Raw genomic sequence first — 21,539 nt, 5'->3', positions numbered from 1 at the left:
ATGTGTATTGTATAGTCAGTGAGCAAGGAGACATCAAGGCTGCCCTAAACGGTCATATCTCTGAGTTTGGCTGACTTCACTGCCCTGCTTAGTTCATAAACGTGATGAGGATTTCCAGCTCTCTCTGAATCGGGTATGAAAGGTGTGATAAGTGTGCTGAAGAAAGGTAATCTTCTATGGTAGAAGAGGGAGGAGGGGGTGGAAGGTTATATAGTGAGGAATACAATTCCTCAAACATATGGGCAATGTCTTTGTGTAAGCAAAGTTTTCGTCTGTCCATATCCTAAATATATGGGATATATAGAAGGCCTTACTTTGGTCCTGAGGGCCCGGGCTAGCCATTTGCCACACTTATCCCCCGATTCAAAGCCTAACTTCTTGCAGGATTGGAGTGCTGCTTTTGCTAGCTTCTTGCCTACCGACTATGGGCCCTGGCATTTGAGGGAGCTACAAGCATTTAGGAAGATGTTCTGTTATATAGTGCAAAATTATTACATTGAACATTCAAGGAAGGCATGATGGTCTCTGCCAACCTGAAACAAACTAAACAGATGTATGTGAAAAGAAAGTTGATTATTGAAATCTGGTAAGCCCTGCGATTTTCTGTTGCCTACTGTACTAGTCTGAGGAGAGGGGAGATCACTGTTGTTTGTATTGTTGATTGTGCTAATTAACACACCTATTGTCTGTTAGCAAACTACTGCAGGGATGTGTTTATACTTGTAATAATGTGTATTGTACTTTGTGAGCTCGATGCCAGCAAGTCTGACCTGAAATGAGACCTCTGAGTGTCCAGGTGGCTAGTTCTTTAATTAACTTAATGTTTATAATATACGATGGTTGTTGTTTAGCTATGGTAATTATATTCCTGTGTACAGTTTGTATTGTTAGGATAACAAGATCAGGAGGGGGAATGTCCTCCTGTATGGTATAAAATATCTGTCTGAATTTCAATAAAAGTCTTTCTTTTGGTTTTTACCTCACATCTTGCATGTGTACGATGTTTGGGGTAAAAAGGGCTGGTATTAGCTCTCAATCTGCTCTGGATGGTTTGGAGGAAACATGTAGTTAGGGTGCCCAAAGGGTTCTGTCGCACCAGCCAAAAAAAAAAGCGTTGACTGGACATACACTTTAAATAGTAGTCTTTGTGATGATTAGGCTGTATTTCTGTATTATGCCATATTTTGCAGTTGTAACAATCTAGTAAACCTGCACCAAAGAACCCAGGAACCTGTGTCCCTCTTACTTACTTACTAAACCACATCAGATCAGTTCATTGGTATCTCTCATTTTATAATGAAAACATTCAGACTGTGGTGGGTTTTTTGCCAGCATAACAATCATTTTGCATTAGCGGGTGCTGACTGGCTTTGTGGAAGTTGCAGAGATTAACAATTCAACACTGATAAAAATCAATCAGAGCACCGGAGCTAGATTGTCTTTACTATGCTCCAATTTCAGCCTTGACACGAAGGGCTTGTTCACATCAGCTGCTGCGTTGCAATGCAGCTGCTGGTGTGCTGTGTAGTGATGCGCTGATCTTGGCGCATTGCACTGTTTCCTATTTTCTTTAAACCAACTTCTTTTGAGGTGTCACACAGATATCTTATAAAGTTTTTGGGCGCTCTGCAAAAAACATTTTCTAAACCACCAATTTGCAAAAATATTTTCTAAACCACTAAATTCCAATAACTGTGGCAAAAATACTTGAAACAATATAGTGACCACCAGAGTAAAAATATGCACATATATAATGACAATAATTATACTGGAGAAATAGTGAACATCAGTGAACCAACATACATAATAATAATTAGCAATGTAAAGTCCCAATAACGTGTCTCTACAAAGAATGAATTCCGCCGAATTCTACCAATCCGGAATGTGGAAAACAGATGGTAATCGTGATATAGCAACAAGTCGGGAAAAAGGCTTGTAAGTCAAACAACGCTTGTACAGGATAATGCCTGCTCATATGGATACTGATGCAAATGATAGTAGATGGTGTGTCTCTCTTTACAGACTCAAGCGGCAGAACTGAAAAAATACAAAAAGATCCATAGCATAATACTGACTTTAATAAAAAATAGGTAAAAAACAGACAGCCAAAGGCTCATTACATGGTTATGTGCCTGACCTGGCACTGGGACTGCTCGCTCTGACCGAAAGAATCGCTCTCCAACCCAAGGAAAAAGTCCTTCCGCATTCGATAGTGGCGTGCGTTCCAGGCCTGTAGACTGACGAACCAGAGGGCCGGAAATGGCGTCGAATAGCGTGACCAAGTACCGCTCCGACGTACGTTTCGTTGTTAATGTCTTCAGGAAGTATTTTTTCCTACGTTTCGTTCTTAACATCTTCAGGAAGTATTTTTGCCACAGTTATTGTAATTTAGTGGTTTAGAAAATATTTTTGCAAATTGGTGGTTTAGAAAATGTTTTTTGCAGAGAGCCCTTAATTATTGTTATCACTCTATAGGTGTTTTTTTCACTTTTCTAGGGAGCTGCTCTTTGTGTATATTTTCATTTGTTTTTGTTCACATGGCGCGGAATTTGAGCGGTTGAATTCCAACTGTTTTGTCCACTTTTACCTACAGGTAAGCCTAGATTAAGGCTTACCTGTAGGTCCAAGAAATATCTCCTAAACCTATATGGTTTAGGAGATATTTACCTGAAGACAGCCACCGCTGTCTACGGCGCATGCGCCGTAGACAGTGGCGTGCAGGCACACTGGGCAAGCCGCAGATCGCTGCGATATGCCGCGAGTGTCGCTCGGAACTACAGGGGACAGCGGTGACTTCGCTGGCTACTGTGTCAGGTAAGTGACACATAATGGACTACTATGCGATGCATAGTATAGTCCATTATGCTTTACCTTTGCAGGGAATCAAAGAGGAAGTAAACCCATCAGGGTTTACTTCCTCTTTAAAGTCATAATTGTTAATCTAGATATTGTGAATGGTTTGTGTTTTGATAAAAACACATGATGGCAGCTGTTTGGATGTTTAACAGGTTAATGGAGTAGTTTAATGACCCCCGCGTAGATCACTTTCACTCTGCTGGCACTCAGATGTGACCAAATGATCTAGAAAATCTCTGTGCCAGGTGAGGATGAGGCCACTGAGAGCATCATTCTCACATATTTGTACCAGCATGGTGTGAGTTTACCTTATGTTTGTCACATTACTATTGGATGGCTGTGACCCGCCTTTCTGCTCATAGAATGGTTTGCCTGCTGAGTGTCAATGCATCAGTGTGTCAGTGCGTTCGCATGCCTTACTTCTGTAGGTTAAGTGCCCAAAGTACAGTACTGTTTCTTGCCTGCTACCCAGCAATCTAGACCACACAGTTTGCTTATATCCATGGTTCCATTATTGTCCTTCAATTAATCTACCATGTTGGGCATTTCCACCACTCCAGCCATCAATGTTTGTTTGTGTTTCAGTTACCACTACTACAATTTTTTTTTACAAATAAAGTAATGCAATATTTTGCAGTCTTCATCAATAAAAAAACGTAAAGGAAAGACTGTGCTAATGTGTTCTGAAGGGCAACTATGAATCTTCCTAAGTGGAGAAGCAGGGACTATAGAGAAATCCTCCTCTGACACTTGCGCTGAGTGTTGACTCATCAGTGTGATTTATGGATCCTTAGCATCTGTTATCTTCACAACACAACAAACCACACTGCAACACTGGAAACTTCCCACACCCTACAGTCTACTGTATACTGAACTAGTTCTACAAGTACAAAAACATAAAACTCAAAGGATCCAGGTGATTGTTTCCTGCTTGTAGATGATAAATAAATTGCTGGACACAACCATGTCTAATCTGAAAGCTTTGCAGCATTAGTAACATCTATTTGACAATTTTTTTTTCTACAAATACATAAATGAAGATATTTTATACCTAAAAGCAAACCAAAAATCTGCTACTGGCTAGATAGGGGTAGAATCCAAAAAAGTTTAAGAATTTTTTCAAAGCAGGCAGTTCTCTTTGAAATAGGGTCTACTATTCTAACAACGCTTTTCAACCAGGCCCATTGTCCTCGATTTTGGATAATTCCAACTTTCCTCCAGGCCAACAGGCTGATCTCCAAGTAAGCTGCAAATTTGACCACATCTGTTTTTTATTCAAGGCTTATTTGTTGCTCATTCCTCCCTAATGCTCTCAGAACGACAGCCTCAACTTCTATGGTCATATCTCCAGATTAGGCATTTCTTAAATGCTCCAAATCTCAGAGTTGTCTTTAGCAGGCCTTTGTCTTCACTGGAGAAACTATGCGTAGCCAAGTCCACTAAAAGACACCTATTCTCAATTATTTACACTATCTTACTGTCTTCTTCCCCCGAACCCACAGTTAACATCACTAACAAATGGCAAACAGAGCTTGATTCCTCCCTGCCGCCCCATAATTGGGAAAATATTTTTCTTACGATCCATAAAGGCTCACAAAATATGTCAGTACAGGAACACGACATACTCTTTTCTCACTGGTATAGGACTCTGGTACTCTTGCAAAGAGACTGCTTGGACCTTTAAGAAGGGGACACCCCCTAAAAGTTTGCCCTAAAAATTTGGTCGTTAGTGCAAAAAAAAAAGTATCACAGACAGTACTCAATTGTTCTTGTTGCAAGTGCACTAATACAGCTACATGACTTAGTTTTGACAAAACTTTATGGCTCTACCACTAGTCAGATTGTGATAACCCCTAGACCCTGTAAGACCCTGTAAAGGAGAAACTGCTGAAATCACAGGACCCCCATCTACACACATCACACTTACCCATACAACATTGAAATAATAAGGCTATGCAAGGGTCAATGGTGAGTGATCAAAACAAAGTTAAACCAAAACTGAATTACTTTTGTATAGCGTTAATCCTTAGATCGGACTTAAAGTATCTCTAAAGGCTAAAGGTTTTTTTACCTTCATGCATTTTATGCATGAAAGTAAAAAAAAAACGTTCAGTATGCAGCCCCCCCACACCCCCCCCCCCCATAATACTTACCTGAGCCCAATCGCCCAATTTTTTTCTTTCTCAACAATGTTGAGATTTCACTTGCCATCCAGAATGTGAATATAAATAAAATTAGGATTGGTTTCAACACGCTAAATTATATTTGATGTTGCTGCATGCCAAGGAAGTACTGTACATGCTGAGAGTAGACTGAATGGTTCTTCTACTAGCAGGTGGAATGCCAGATGGAACATTTCAAGGCTCTTCTAAAAAGCTTTTGTCTTCTGACCCTACAGAGATAATTGCTAGCACTTTCACAGCAAGTTACAAATTAATGTTATAAGAAGAAAATACAGCTAACTCTTAATCTCTGTAAATGTTATCGCTAAAATTACTTAGACAGTCACTGGAGAAGTTGGCGGGTCTATATTAAGAATTGATGACAGCAGCAGGTGCTAGTATACTAATGTATTTTGTGATTGGGCTATGTACAGGCGGTGAGAAAAGAAAACAGGCTTTTCTCGGATAGACAGGGAAAAGTTATCTTTAATCAGCATTTGCCTCCTTGTCTAAATATAGACCAAAATATCCCATACTAAATCTATATCATGTGCCAGTAGAGTTAAATAGGCACTCAAACTGACCATTAGGGGCTGTGACAGCAGTGACACATAAAAAAACATTGGTTTTCTATGTGCCCCAATTACACTGCAACTCAGCTCAGGGGTGTGGTGCAGTGAGCTGTGATAAAATGCAGAAATGCATTTATCGCAGCACACAAGATGACACCGCATGTCACCGCACAGCAGCACAATGCAACACATTGCTCTCTGGTGATGTGAATGAATTGTCACTTTGTGGTCTGTGTGTAGTGGGTAGCCACTTACACATAACCTCAGCATGACCCAAAAAATCGCGTCTACAATGGTTTCCAGCTTCAGCAGCAGTACATCAGATGTGAGTACTGCATATTTACATTGTGCCATGCTGGACCAAAGTATGCAATGCAAATAATTACTTGAGTTTAGCTTTAAAGTGATTGTAAACTCTCCCCCACAACTTTGTCCCATGTAAATCAGCATAAAAACCCTAATGAACACTGCTTGTAGATATCTCCTTACTTGCTAAATATTGTTGTAATCCCTTTTGTTCTTTAGAATGACATCAATGAGCATGCCCAGATCTCCCCTGATTTACGGCACTCTCTGTGTACTTTGTCTATCTATTATCAGGACTTCCTACGGCACAACACTGAAATCCCAGAAGACTGCAGAATCATTCAGAGCTTCCTCCTACACCCCATGTAACCATGTGACATAACATGCAGTGTAAATCAGGGCATAGGACAGCATTACTGCAGTCTTATCAGCTGAAGCTGATAAGACTGACAAAGGCAAACACTAAATAATGGGCACACGTAAATACTATGAAATAAAACAAGTCAGCTATGAACAGGGAAGCGTGGTTGCCATAGAAACGTTGGATTAAGAAGGAGGCTTGGTTAACAGTACAGGAAGTGCTCAATGTAAGGGCAGAAATACACTCAACAATACTTAAGATGGCGCTGGCTAACCCCTGGAAATACGTTTTTTAAAGTTTCTTTAAACGGTAAGTAATATGCGATTTGGGCTATAGTTTGATAATTACTTGTTATAATGGACTAAATGAAAAGAAGCATCAGAGTGGGAGAGTTTACTTCTTCTTTAAAGACCCTAGATCAAGTTAACAGCCAGTAAATGAGCATTTCAGCAAAGGTAGCCTACATGTTTTCTCAACACCGGTTTTCCTAAAAGTATATGTACTGTATATTAAGTAGCTAAAACCTTCTATAAACGTTTCATGTTCATGTAAATTCAAAAGTAATTTTCAATGTTTTTAAATCTGGAGCTTTAATTAAAATAATAGGTTTCCCCAGGTTTAGGCAAAGGTCTGACCAGATCTAGCAAACAAATGTATCCAGCCTAGAGCAGGATGCCACACTGGTAACACAGCTGAACAGCTGGAGGGAGCAAGGCCTGAGGATAAACTGCCATTCCACTGGAATAGCAGTACCCTGGTAGCAATCAAGGAGGTGCTCTCCACAGTAGCTGGGTCTTTTGGAGAAGCTGTGCCTGTGTGCTATTACATTCTGGCTCAACTGCCCACAAGCCAGTTCTGACAGTGGAGGGCGCCTCCCACCTGGCTGCAGATCACTTGCACAGATATGTATGTCTGGCTTATCGGGTGTGACCTCTCTGAGCTGTTGAAAGCGGGAAGCAAAGAAACATAACTTCCCTGGGTATGATCAGTAAGCCAGATGACTGTGGAAAAGGGGGTTAAAGTGGCCTTCACTTGCATCACAGCATGGTGAGTAAATAGGCACTCTGCTACACCCCAACCTATTTGAACTTGCTGTCCCAGGCAAGATTGCAGACCTTTTAAATGAATCTTGCATAAAAAGTATAGGGGGTCTCTTGAAGTTAGGTCTCCCTTGTGGGTTGAGTCTGGGTTCCATCTTCAGAAGTGTCAGTGTAAGGCAGGGGTGTCCAAACTTTTTTCAAAGTGGGCCGGATTTGATGACGTGAACATGCCTGAGGGCCGACCATTTTGCCTGACATTCTTTGAACCATTGAAAATTCGGTCTAAGCGTGTCCATCCGAGCACTAATACACAGCCCAACAAGAATTCTCTTGCCTTTGTCGCACTCGTTCCCAACACACAGACGAATGCTCTGCACTTTAGGGGGCACCGTTAATTCTTAATGGTACCCCACACATTGGAAAATGTAGGGTGCTTTTGGTGCAGTGCAATAAAAAAAAAAAAACACACACAGACACATGTGCACACACACACACACAGACACATGTGCGCACACGCACACACACACATACAGACACATGTGCACACACACACACACATACAGACACATGTGCACACACATAGACACATGTGCACACACACACATACAGACACATGTGCACACACACATACAGACACATGTGCACACACACACACATACAGACACATGTGCACACACACACATACAGACACATGTGCACACACACACACATACAGACACATGTGCACACACATAGACACATGTGCACACACACACACACATACAGACACATGTGCACACATACAGACACATGTGCACACACACATACAGACACATGTGCACACACACATACAGACACATGTGCACACACACAGACACATGTGCACACACATAGACACATGTGCACACACACAGACACATGTGCACACACACAGACACATGTGCACACACACACATACAGACACATGTGCACACACACACATACAGACACATGTGCACATACACACACACATACAGACATACATGCACACAAATACAGACACATGCATACACATACATACACACATGAATAAAGGCCTTTTTAACACTAATCTAGCTTGTAGCATAGTACAGTACCTTTGCAGCTTCCTCATTCAGCCGGGTACTGCACTGTAGAGGGAAACAGATAGCACAGCACAATTCTCTGCACTTTACTTTCACTTTTGAAGCTCACGGAGCTTCTCACAGTGCTGGGGATCGGCTGATCTGACAGCCCTGATCCCGCAGCACAATAAATTGAGAAAGACCAGGCGGGCCGTTCAAAACCGGACCGCGGGCCGCAACTGGCCCGCGGGCCGGACTTTGGACATGCCTGGTGTAAGGGAATGCAGAGGGCTACATAACACGAGCACGAACCTAAACTGGATTGGGCTATATAATATTGTCAGGGCTCCATGCTTCCTCTGGATGCCGTGTCTTAACGGTAGAGGAGAATGAGGCAGTCATCACTGAACAATTTTTTGTGGGTTCCTTCTCACTTTATATCATAGACTGGCACACCTGAAAGAAGCTTATTGTAAGATAACTCCAAGGATTTCTTCCCACGGCATTTGCAATTTCCCTTGCTGGTGTACACTAGCACTCTGTCCCCAGGATGAAAGGATTTCTGGACTTCAGACAGGCATTTCCACTCCTGAATCCAGGGAGCTAGAATGTGTTAAAGTTTTCTGTAGATACTGTGGTCCATACTTTAGGTCTGTGAACCCTCTGAGAGCCAAACATAACATAGTAGGGGAGAAGCCTGTGGAAGATGGCACTGTATGATTGTATTACCAGACCACTTCTGGGTGAAAGTCTTGGCAGTCCAATTGCACGTTATACTGCCACCGCAAACCCGGTAAAGTGGTCCACTGTGACTAGAACATAATGGTTCTGACATGACTGGTAAAAAGGCGGTGGTCGGTTCTTCCTGTGGAACAGACTTGTCAAGATTTGTCAAGTGAAAGGAAGAATTTTGACCTCAGCAGACTTTTACACTGAACAGACCACACAGTATCTGCAGACTTGCTCAACAAACTGGAACAGATCAACTGACATGGCTTGCTTCTTGAACTAAGTGAATGTTTTGTGAACACTCCAATGTCCTGCTTCCACATGGATTCTCTCTGCTACAGAGTATTCCCAGGTGATTGACAGTGCCATCTGCCAGGTCACTGAGTCATGGGGAAAATTATTCTGTGGTAAGTATACCCTCACTCAGGACAAGGTGGGAGCACTTACTCAACCTTTTGTTGGTTTCCAGTAATAGCTTTGATGTTTCTCTAGGACTGACATACCAACATAGCCATATTGGCTCTATCAGGGGGCAACCACTGGATCCTGCTCTGCGTCTCTACCCAGTTATAAACTTCCAGTACCTGGATGAGGTTTACATGAGGCCTACCCTTATGCCGCGTACACATCATCAGACTATCCGCCGGACTTTTTTTAGCGGAGGTCCGCCCTACTTCGCGAACGAGCAGACTTGCCCACACACACCCACACATGACCGGACTTTTCCAGCGGACTAGGTCCGACGGACAAGCCGCCAGACTTTTAGAGGAGGTCCTCCGGACTTCTCAAATGAACGGACTTGCCCACACATGGAGTAAAGTCCATTCATTTTCAACATGACTCCAGGTAGATGGGACTACCGAAGGAAGTCAATGTCGCCGCCTCCATTGGTGAGATTGACACCTTGCTAGCCCCATCGCCTGGTATGGATTTAAAGGGGAACCCCTACGCCAAAAAAACGGTGTGGGGGTCCCCCCAAAGTCCATACCAGACCCTTATCTGAGCACGCAGCCCAGCCAGTCAGGAAAGGGGGTGGGGACGAGCGAGTGGTCCCCCCCCTCCTGAACCGTACCAGGCCGCGTGCCCTCAACATGGGGGGTGCGTTGGGGAAGGGGAGGGCCCTGCGGCCCCCCCACCCCAAAGCACCTTGTCCCCATGTTGATGAGGACAAGGGCCTCTTCCTGACAACCCTGGTCATTGGTTGTCGGGGTCTGCAGGCGGGGGGCCCCCCACCCTATATGAATGAGTATGGGTTACATCATACCCCTACCCATTCACCTGGGGGGAAAAAGTGTCAATAAAAAAAAACACAACTTTTAAAGTAGTTTATTAGACAGCTCCGGGGGTCTTCTTGCCAGGCGCCTCTGCTATCTTCTGCTCTTTTACTGCTCTTTTACTAGTGGAGGAGCCCGGCTTTCTCCTTTGTCGCCACCGTCCTGAGGTCTTCTTCCGACTTCGGGGGTCTTCTTCCGACTTCTCCTGCTCTTCGGTTTTTCTGCTGTTTCCCCAGCAGCAGATATCCCCACCAGGAGTGGAGAAAGCCATTCTCCCTCCTGAGTAATTGGACACTACCCCAGTGTTCATCCCTCCAGCAGAAGTGCTGGCTATGGGGCAGAGTGCCGCTGGCCTCTGCCCACCCTCAGAGTTAGATCCAGAGAGTCTGAGAGATGATCTCTATGAGCTGTTTCCCCAGCAGCAGATATCCCCACTGGGAGTGGAGAAAACAATTCTCCCTCCCAGCAATTAGACACCACCCCAGTGTTCATCCTCCCAGGAGGAGTGCTGGCTATGGGGCAGAGTGCCGCTGGCCTCCGCCCAGCCCTCAGTATGTTTTGGAGGGTTTGGGAGACAGTCCCTGTCAGAAGTCGCCCCAGCGGATGGTCACAAACCGGGAAGGGAGACAACCCTTTCCCCTCTCCAGCAGCTGATCTCTACCTTTGCATCTGTCCCCCCAGCAGAAGTGCTGGCTACAGGGCAGAGCACTGTGGGTCTCTGCCCAGCATCAAAAAAATCCAGGAGATAGGAGAGCAATTACCTCTTCCTCCCCAACAGCTTAGCACTACCAGCCTATGTTCCCTACCAGTTCAAGCGCTGATATCGGGGCACAGGATTATTCCCTTCCCCCAATACCTGCAACCGAGCCCTGGATCACGCTCTCCAGGGGCTGTTTTTATTCCCAACAGACCGTATGTGCGGTTTTGCTCCCCAGCGCCAGAGTCGTACTGTTCCTTTTGCTGTTTGCCTGGGGTGGGATTTTGTGACTAACGCAGGTCCAGACCAGTTGTGGGTCAGTAACCTGGTTAGTCTGTTTTTAAAAGGGGAGAAATGTGACAGAACCCACTGTCACTGTATGTTTTGGAGGGAGCTGTGGGCTTTCTTCCCACCCACAGACTATGGCCCAGCAGAGAACGAGAGACTTGGGGACAAAATAGGGTTGGGATAATGTAATGGTGTCTCTATATATGTTGCATCCCTTCTCTCCATCCTCCCCCTCTTGTTATTGTGTTTAATTATGTTAGGTCATGACACGTACACAAAAGGTGTGGAGACACATCCCAGCGGGGGATGTGTAAGGAGGGGCTGACTGCTTATCATAATCCCTTTATGTGTTTCAAATGTAGTTTCTGTTTGAATATACAAGTGTTGAGTTTCCATTGGTTCTTCCTTGTCCCCTACCCCCTCTATGACAAGGCTAAGGGGAGTGTCCCATACTGTGTTTAAAAGTGTATGTCTTGTACTTAATAAACAGTTTATGCTCTGCATTTTTAACCCTCAACACCTGTGTGGTTTGTCTTGTGATTGGGGGGGTTAAGAGCTGGTTATCGCAAGTCTGCCAGCTGTGGGTGTGTTTGGAGAACAGGAGACACAGGTCCGCCGGAGGTGCCCAGCCGGGGTACCCGAGATCTGTCACAGTCCTTGTACCCACAAAATTCACCTTAACCACACCACTGTACCATAAGTAAGAGTTTTGCCGACACACATAAACTAAAAGGATCATCTTTAAGACAAAATGTGGACAAAAAGCTGTCCATGGTTAATGGGAGGAAAATTTCTGGAATGGTGGCTGGTGGGGGGGGGGGGGGGGGGCGTGGGTAACTAGTGCTTGATGAGGTTAGGAAGGGGTACATTAGTGTCAGTGGGGGTCAGTAATCAGTGTGGGTTGCTGGTGTTCAGTAAAAATTTTTATCTATCCATGCTCTGGGCCCTGTACTGCTGTCTACCTCTGCCAGGTACTATTGTTTTCATGTTGGGCAGAAGATCAACCCACCTGACAGAGCAGCAAAGGAATTTCTGCACCCGACTGGCAGCAGGACACAAGAACAGGAAGCTGGGACAATTGAGAGGTATGAATGTTTGCAAAACGCACACTGCCTAATTGGACCACAGTGGAGGTAAGGGAAAAGAAAGCAAAAGCATGGGATAAACCTTTCTTGCTCTTGGTATTTTCTTTTCTAATAGCTGTTATGTACCATATGTGGCCATATAGCATATGTTGACATTTTCTTCAGCAATCAGATTGACTAGGGTATTTCTATTGGGAGTTGCCTCACCAGCACCACCATCCTCAATCATAGCACAAAATTTCAGGCAGCCTCCTATTCAAAGTTACCATTGCAGCATCTAGATCAAGACCAAACACAGTCAACTGAATTCTCCACTCAGGACTGTAGGACAACCTATGACATCTAGACATAGATATTGTTTCACTAAAAATTCATTAGAGGAACACCTGCCAGTATATCTCCCTAGCTGTGGACTGCTGTTCTTTAAACAATCACCATGCTCTTCAACTTTCTAGAACCTACTCAGTACTGATTTATTAGTCTGGGTGGCTTCATCCTTTTACTGCATGCTATGTAACTAGGCAAAGTACTCCACTGATTATTAGTATAATCTCAATTCACATCACAATTTTGCTTTTTGTTAAATATTTAACTGATTGATACAATTCTTCTTTTAAAAATAAATAAATAAATAAAGGTGGCGAGCTATGGATATTTTCAGGATTGTGTCCTCCAGAATAAATAGAACTCATGTTATCATGGAATATCGGTTTACTAATGAACATTTGGCAATGATCCCTAACCTGCTCATACATGGGAGGCCAATTGTGCACAGCAGGAGGGAGGATTTTAAAAGGTCACCTGATCCAATTATTGGCTCCGTCAAGGGCAGTGCTTTAATTGTGTGTCAAAAAGAATAGAGGGACCTACAGTATCGAAAGTGACGTAGGAGGGCGGGTGTGGAATTAGCTGCTTATTTATAGGCAGCTTGGCCAGGGTTTAACGACTTGGTAAAGTGTACCGCCTGGGCAGACAGTAACATGGACAGCGGGCAATAGATGTCATGAGCCAGTAATGCCCAGTGTACAGACAATTAAATTATTGGATTGTACTGGGTAGTTGTGTACTGGACTAAATTATAAAACTAACTTGTTTAAACATATATTTTTTCTATAATGTCAAATGAGAAGGGCTATCTGGATGCAGTTTGTGCCTTATATATTACAGCAAGCATGACCTCATCAGAAACTCTGCCAGTCAACTTGGTGCACCCCACCCTCTGGCTACTTTAGTCCCCACACAGACACTCGGGAATCACATTGCTCAAGGAGGTGGGAAGAGTCAAGTCAGACAGGAATTGATAACATCTATTGCTAGCAAAATCTGAGCAATTAGATAAGGTAACTCTCTTCTATTAGAGCCAATAATTTGTCTCATCTTTGTAATACTTAGCATTTTTTCTATTCTGGATATTTTTAGATTTTTTATTATGTAACATGGACAGTATGTTAAACTTTACAGTCCATAATCAGCCTTTAGTTACAACATTTCCTTCAGCTGTCAAGCATCTGTGCCTGAATGGCAAGCACAAGGATCTAAGATGATGTAAAAGGTTGGCATGCAGCTTCTGCTTTTCAAGTGCACATGTTACTGCTAAAATTAAATCTGTCTTTAAGACTTTCTGTACCTGAAGTTTAACATTATGATATAAATTATAAAATATAGGTATTCTTATGCATGGAATACTAAGGACATTTTTTCTTCTAGATCTTTCTATAACTTAGGGTACAGTGCATGAAAAATGTTGAATTAATAAGCATGTCCCCTTGATGCCCAGATACATGATTCAATCCTCCTTTGGGACACTATCTGCAAAGAGTTTCATTCTACCTTTGTTTGCCCAAAAACATTTTGATGGATTAACTGGTGAGCTTTGAGTAATCTACTTCACCTGGTTTCAAGTTTGTGCTGAGAAATGAGGAGGGTCGGGTGTTATGTTAGCAACCCAACTCTATACAAACTGTCGTTCTACTAAAAGAGCATGATAAATACTGGTCAATGTGTCTAGTGACATAAAAAGTCATTATTCCAAGTTCCCTATACTGCGTCTCTTTATATTAGACTGCTTAGCAGAATCCTAGTGGCTGTAGAAGAAAATGTTCGACAATTATACCTGGAAGACATGTTTACAGAAAAAAAAAATTCTATTCCCATATATTGAAGCTTTTAGACCAATTTAAGAACTCTTGGGTTAGGCCAGCAAAGAAGGTGCTTGAACCAACTTTTTTGGTTTTGGAGGCTCCATTCTTTCTACTGTGTAATAATGGTGATAATATCTCTTTAGGGTTCCAGTATGATCGTATACTAAGTTTGAGTTCTGGAAAAATTAAACATAGGTATGTCAGGTTCAATCAAAATACCAGCTAAGCACCAATTGGTTTCCCATTGGAAATTTAAAATATTAAAGGGAATGGAGAATTTGGAAATACTATGATTCATAATACTCTCATTCATTGGAATTCTTAAAGACAAATAAATAACCTTTACAAAGCATGGGGAGTGTGGCTTATTTAAAAGGTGGATGTGACTTTGTTGACAGGTGGGTGTGGCTTAGCAGCAGACATTCTGCTTATTTCCCTATAATATGTTGTACTTTAACTATAGGGGATTTACAATTTAGATAAATATGTGGACGTCCTCATTTTAAATACAATATTGTGATATTCATTAAAAACATATAGATTCTTTGTATTCATATGTTTAAACTACTACATCAGTATTATATTGTTACATATATACAATGCATACTGTTTCCTTTTTACTGTGCAGCACAATGGGTGTGTTATGAGCCAAATTGATGAAGCACATTGCAGTCCCAAGATGACTTTTACAGCAATTGATTTGATTGATCGAGGGGGCAAACCCAACAATAGAATGTATAGTGTGCATATTTACTCTTTTTCGCAGCATTCTATATACACATGATCTACTTGTAATCAAATATAACTGACATAGTATATGCCCATGGATCTTATGTGAAAGCAATTGAACATTTACAACACAGCACATTACCTTATAGAGTTCTATGTCTTGAGAAACATTTGTCTCGAGTCCAGCTGTAACAAGAAAAAATAGCAAAGCTTAAAAAGGAAGCAGAAATGTTGAGAACATTTGAATACCAGGGAAACATTTTCCACTGAATGCTATATTTACTTTTTGTAATTGGTAAACTTTAGTGCCACTGCCAACCCTGCATACAGAGATGTGAATTTTGTTCTGTCTTGTAGACTGATTTTACACCTTTGCCTTGCAATAACGAGAGGTAAAATATCAATTTTGTTCAGGCATTGTGGGGCATTGCCAGCCCATTCAAAATGAATTTGCTGCCTTAATACAAGGTTAATACCAAAAAAATACCACTTGTTAATGTACATGAGAAATGCACTCCAAGCTAGGATTGAGGGGGAGGGAGAATTCGATTATAATGGAGCAGACAGGTCAGACAGGAGTCAGTCGCTATTGGTGGGTGGAATGGGGAAAGATGGGGGGAGGGTTATTGCAGATGATAAGACGGTACCCATGTTACAAACAACCATTGGAAATCGTACTACTTGTACTAAAATAAAAAATATACGCAAAATATACCAATGCCAGAAGTCTGTCAAGCAAAATAGGTGAGTTGGAAGCTCTTGTGCACAAGGAAAACTATGATTTTATTGGTATTGCTGAATCTTGGCTTTATTCTTTACATGGACTATTAATATACCTGCTTATGTTCTCTTTCGGAAAGATAAAGTGAAAAGGAAAGGTGGCGGTGTCTGTCTCTATGTCAGAAGTGATCTCAAAGCGAGTGTGAGAAAGGACTTAGTTGATGTAGAGTGATGAGGCTGAAGCATTATGGGTGGAACTATACATGGGTGTGCTTACTACAAAGATAATCATTGGAGTTTGTTACAGGCCACCCAGTGTTAATGTAAAGGTGGAGACTCAGCTCCTTTCACAGATAGAAAGGGCTGCGAGGACTGGGATGGTGATAATAATTATTCAAATATATTAATAGTAAAAAGGTCAGGTCTGAGCATGTACAAATTATTCTGGAGTAGGTGACTGGGGACAAAGAGAAGGCAAATGTATCAAATACTTTCTTCAGCTCTGTGTATACAAAGTAGCATGGGGGAGCTCATGTACATAATGGGAGCGGTGGTGACACAGCCCCAAATGATCCACAATGGCTTAAAATTGAAATAGTCCAGGAATGTTTAGACAGAATAAAGGTGGATAAAGCATCAGGACCAGATGGCATATACCCACGGATTTTAAAATAATTGAGCTCTGTCATTTCAAATCCATTGTATCTAATTTTTAGGGACTCTTTAATGACTGGAATAGTACCACTGGACTGACGTAAGGCCAATGTGGTGCCTATATTTTAAAAGGGATCAAAGTCTTTACAAAGTAACTATAGACCTGTTAGTTTAACTTCTATAGTTGGGAAGATACTTGAGAGTTTAATAAAAGACCACAAAAAAATATTTTAGGCAACAAACAGCATGGATTTGTGAAAGACAGAAATTGTCAAACAAATCTGATTTAATTTATGAGGAGGTAAGTAAAACCTTGGACAGAGGGGTGGCTGTGGACGTAGTATACTTGGATCTTGCAAAAGCATTTGACACAGTTACTCACACATGGCTAATATGTAAGGTAAAGTCTACATGCTTGGAAAAATCAGTTTGAAATTGGATAGAAAGCCGTCTGAAAGACCGAATTCCAGAGAGATGTGGTTAATAATTCATATTCTGAATGGTCTAGGGTTGTTAGTGGTGATTATTGGGGATCAAAAATAATTTTTTTTCCCCTGCTGGAGAAAATTGGATCATACTTTGCTAGTTTTTTTTTTTGCCTAGCTCTGCATAAACTATGGGTATAGGATTGTGTATATAGGATTGTTTATTTTATTTTTTTTCATTTTATTGGTTGAACTAGATGGACTGGTGTCTTTTTTCAACCAGACTAGCTATATAACTATAAAAGCAGATAATGCAACGCTCAAAATCAGTGTAGGTCCTTTGCAGGCTTGTGACAAAATCCGCAGTGGGTGCTCTGGCTCTGATGCTCTCTCTCACACCGGTACAGACATAAATACAACGAATAGAGCTGGCAACTCCAAATGTCCTTGTTGCTTCTTGGTGCATAAAAAAAGTGAGTAAAAGCATACAGGGGCTCACAAGCCTTTGATCACAGCTGTCGTTTGTAGCCAACAGAGAGGTGCAAAGGTGCCTAAATGTAAAATAAAATAAACCTAGAAAAGTGGAACTCTACAAATATTTGTTTCATTTTTATTTGGTTTCCTGGAGCATCTTCCACTGCTATGCATGATCACAGCAGAGAGATATCCCATTTGATGGGCATGGATCTGTTGCAACCTATAACCTCCTGGTTCCTCTCCCTGGGGTGATTCTCTGAGTAGAGTCCACTCGAGGGACAATGGTTCATATTACTGGATTAACTGGGATTTATAGGAACATATCAAACATACACCCAGAGAGAGAGAGAGGTAGGAAAGGTAGGCCTCCTCTATTACATCTTATTGGTTGAACTAGATGGACTTTTTTCATCCAGACTAACTGTGTAACTATGTAATCTGGAGATCACAGCAGACAAACCCTGGAGCCCCTGGTCAGGCTTTAACAAAACTAATATAGATTTCTGATTTTGTATGACAATGAAGCACAGCTCTCTCATTTGTTATCCTCAGTAGGAAATATTCATTTCCTGCTTGTTGAGAACAAAATGGAAGGATCATGTATCTTTATGAATTTTCTGTAGTAAAGAGGAGACACAGAAATGAATCAAATCTAACTGGACACATTTGAGTTGATTTACTAAAAGCAAATAGGCTGTTCATTTTGCAAGGGAGACTACACTTTGCAAGATAAATATCCCCAGAGCTTAGTGAAAGGAGTGAAGCTCTGCTGAGTTCTATCTCATGATCATATGTAAACAAAAATACTGTAACCCCCCCCCCCCCCCCCCTTGCATATGATTGGGTATTGTTTGCTAAGTGAAATTTCACCACAAAGTGCAAAATTGCAAAGTGGTAGCCTGTTTGCCTTTAGAAAATCAACCTCTGTGGTTGTATAATATGGAAGCTTTATAAGGAATCTCTCCTTGCCTCTTACTAACTCAACAAGTGTGCTATCTAATGCAGGAAGAGTATCACATAGCAAGTGACTTGGTGGGAGAGAAAGGGACCGACCAACAGCATACAGGAATTTCGAGAGGTCACATTACGTGTTAATATTAGCATTTCCTAGTACAGTATAATCACAACTGCTAAATATTTGTTCAACCTTTTGCAGGTTCTGGCCTTAGAACAAATGTGTCACTCATCGGAATTCATGAGATGTATTCATTTTCTTATGAAATTTGTCAAGTATATGTAGCTGTGATTGCTTTAAGAGATGAGGCTAGCATGCAGAGATGTGACCATGTCTATAAACTATTTAAAAATAGTAAAAAATAGTAAAAAAAAAATAGCAGAATTGGGAACATATTTATCAGTCAATGACTCAGAAGTGAATTCAGAATCAAATCAATCAGTCAATTAGCATTTTAACAATAAGGTAGCATAGCACCACATTTTTTCACAATTTCTCTTTAGTGTTGGGATATTTAAGGGATACTTTGGCCATTTTAAAATATACGCTCAGCTAAGTGTAAAAGCTATGACATCAAAGTGTGTTAGCTATTCATGCTTTTAATAAGACCCCTTTCACACCACACCACCCATTGTGTCGGCGGTAAAACGCAGCTATTTTTAGCGGTGTTTTACCGCCGGATTTGTGGCGCATTTCGGCCGCTAGGGGGGTGATTTAACCCCCCGCTAGTGGCCGCAAAAGGGTTAAAACCACAGGCAATACGCCGCAATAGCGGCGTTTTGCCGGCGGTGTTACAGCGCTGCCCCATTGATTTCAATGGGGAGCAGCGGTGGAGGAGTGGTAAACACACCGCTCCTTCACCACTCCAAAGAAGCTGCTGGCAGGACTTTTTTCTGAAGTCTTGCCAGCGCACCGCTGTAGTGTGAAAGCCCTCGGGGCTTTCACACTACACACAATGGTACAGCTTCTTTAGGGCGGATTGCAGGCGCTATTTCTAATGCTATAGCGCCTGCAAAACGACCTGGTCTGAAAGGGGTGTTATTGTTAGAATGTATGAGGGCAGTCATAATTTCTTGTTAAATGTACAGACTGGTATTGAAGCACAGTGATTGTGCTTTACTCTTCCACTTAAATCTAAATAGTATCCAAAAATATGTTCCATTTACGGGAAGTAAGCAGGGCAGTTGATAATGGCCCCAAACCAAAAGGGAAAGGGCATAAATTCAATTATTTCCTTTAAAGCCTGACACCAGGCTACATTTTCTTTGGAGGTTTAAAAAAAAAAAAAGCTGCAAAGATTTCCTTCTCTTCAGCTCTCACCCCCACAAGAATTGCTTTCTGTCACAAGATATGCTTGGTCTTTTGGTTTGAATGATGCTAATTTAATGCAGAAGGTTGAGGACCTACTGTAAGTGCTAAGGTTCATCCCCTTGGCGGTGTGTTACCACCGTCAGTGTACTGATACAGGACCAGTTCACACCAGTAATTGCACAGGAATTATGTTCCTGGGCTGTTCACATGAACCTAATGGCTGAATTGCACTAGACAGCAACAAAAGTCGTACGTGTACTACTTTAAAAAATGCAGAGCAACCAGATCGTATGGCACTTCTTCTACCTTGCATTCCAGTGCAGGCAAATGCGTTGCATTTGGGGTGTCATTAACTTAACATTGACAACCGCTGCAGATCACAACTGCAGTGCATTTTGAACGTGGTGCTGGAAATGAGCAAGAAACACGGGTTTCTAGCACCACGCTCTGGTGTGAACTGTTCCACAGAGAGCTGACTTGGGGCTCTGTGTGACACATGACCAACCTGGAAGGAAGGGGGAGGGAATAGTTGGGCTTTAATTGTAATTATAAATCTAGTTTTTCAGCTGTAGCTATCTGCTTGCTTGGGGACTGTAATCTCAACTGAGGTCTTTATAGTGTTCCTATAAGTAGGTAGCATGTGACTGATAAAACAGGTAGGTCTATTTGTTCTTCCTCTATGGTGTATGGATCTTCAACTTATTTCTGTTCAAAATTGTTTTGCTATAAGTTACAGTTCCTTGCAGTTTGCTATTTGCCTTATGTAATCGTTGCATACAGAAGTTGTGTAAGAGTTATGTTCTGTAACCAAGCTGGGTTAAACCGTTTGTTTGTGCATATGCTGCCAACTCTATATATAAAGTGAATGTCGGTGAAACCCAAATAAACCTGCATGCATATTAAGCAAGTATGACTGACCTCGTGAACACAACTGTATCCCATGAAAAATTATAGGTTATCTATGTGATTTTTAAAGCAAAAATAACAAGAAAAAAAATGAATAACCTTTGTGAGTACCTTACATCTTGCCATGAAAAACAAAATACACATTATTTATAATGGCGTTGTATATGTGCTTTCTCCACAGACTCACCTTGTGAGGATTTTGTTGCAAGTTTACGGGCTTCCTCTTGGTCCACCAACCCCTGCACACTCAGAGAAGATGGAGCGATCTACACAAGAGCTGTTCCTTAACTTCATGATCGTGTTGATCACTGTAATGTTGATGTGGCTTCTTGTCAAGTCTTACCTAGAGTAAATGGACTACATGATGATTCTTAGATGCACCAAAGTCTACATTTCCAGCCCCTTCAGTGCCGAAGAGCATCTTTCCACCAGTCTTCCTCTGCACTGAAAGGGCTGTGTGCACAAGTCAATGGCATTGGTACAGTTTGTACGTGACATCCGTACATTCAATTCCCTGATCAACCGCGACCTCATCTAATGGAACCAAAAGAGAGTTCTACCCTCGTGCGCAACATTTAGCTTCTAGAAGATAAACACTGTCCAAAATTCAGTCCGCTGATGCATTTGAATGTTGTGAAAAGCCTATGAAGCTCTGATGTACCATGCTTTTTTCTCCCCAAGTCAATAACATGTATACCATCTTATCAGCTCTTTTCTTTGAGCCCCCATAATAAAATATACACTGGGACACAACACGTTTTCAACTGAATAAACTGAAGAGTTGAAACGA

General features: G+C 41.9%; 1 protein-coding gene and 1 long non-coding RNA gene across 2 annotated transcripts in view; one reads left to right on the top strand and one right to left on the bottom strand.

The window, feature by feature from the left end:
• LOC143984047 (uncharacterized) overlaps positions 1–16,229 on the bottom strand; it is a 26,062-nt gene extending 9,833 nt beyond the window's left edge. Inside the window, exons 1-2 of the long non-coding RNA XR_013274703.1 lie at positions 16,138–16,229; positions 15,444–15,487 (exon numbers count right to left, since the gene is read on the bottom strand). This is a non-coding gene — a long non-coding RNA (uncharacterized LOC143984047). The remainder of the gene's footprint in view (positions 1–15,443; positions 15,488–16,137) is intronic.
• Positions 13,614–21,539, top strand: LOC143984046 (sarcolipin-like). Its single transcript, XM_077484329.1, has 2 exons — positions 13,614–13,771; positions 20,931–21,539. Exon 2 carries the CDS (start codon positions 21,006–21,008, stop codon positions 21,099–21,101), a length of 96 nt encoding a protein of 31 aa, XP_077340455.1. The 5' UTR covers positions 13,614–13,771; positions 20,931–21,005; the 3' UTR covers positions 21,102–21,539.

This window comes from Lithobates pipiens, unplaced genomic scaffold (assembly GCF_037356315.1).
Source record: "Lithobates pipiens isolate NorthernLeopardFrog02 unplaced genomic scaffold, aLitPip1_a1.2 Scaffold_16, whole genome shotgun sequence".
NCBI classification, from domain to species: domain Eukaryota; kingdom Metazoa; phylum Chordata; class Amphibia; order Anura; family Ranidae; genus Lithobates; species Lithobates pipiens.
Note: the sequence above shows the minus strand (reverse complement) of the source record. Positions and strands in the feature narration are given on the sequence as shown.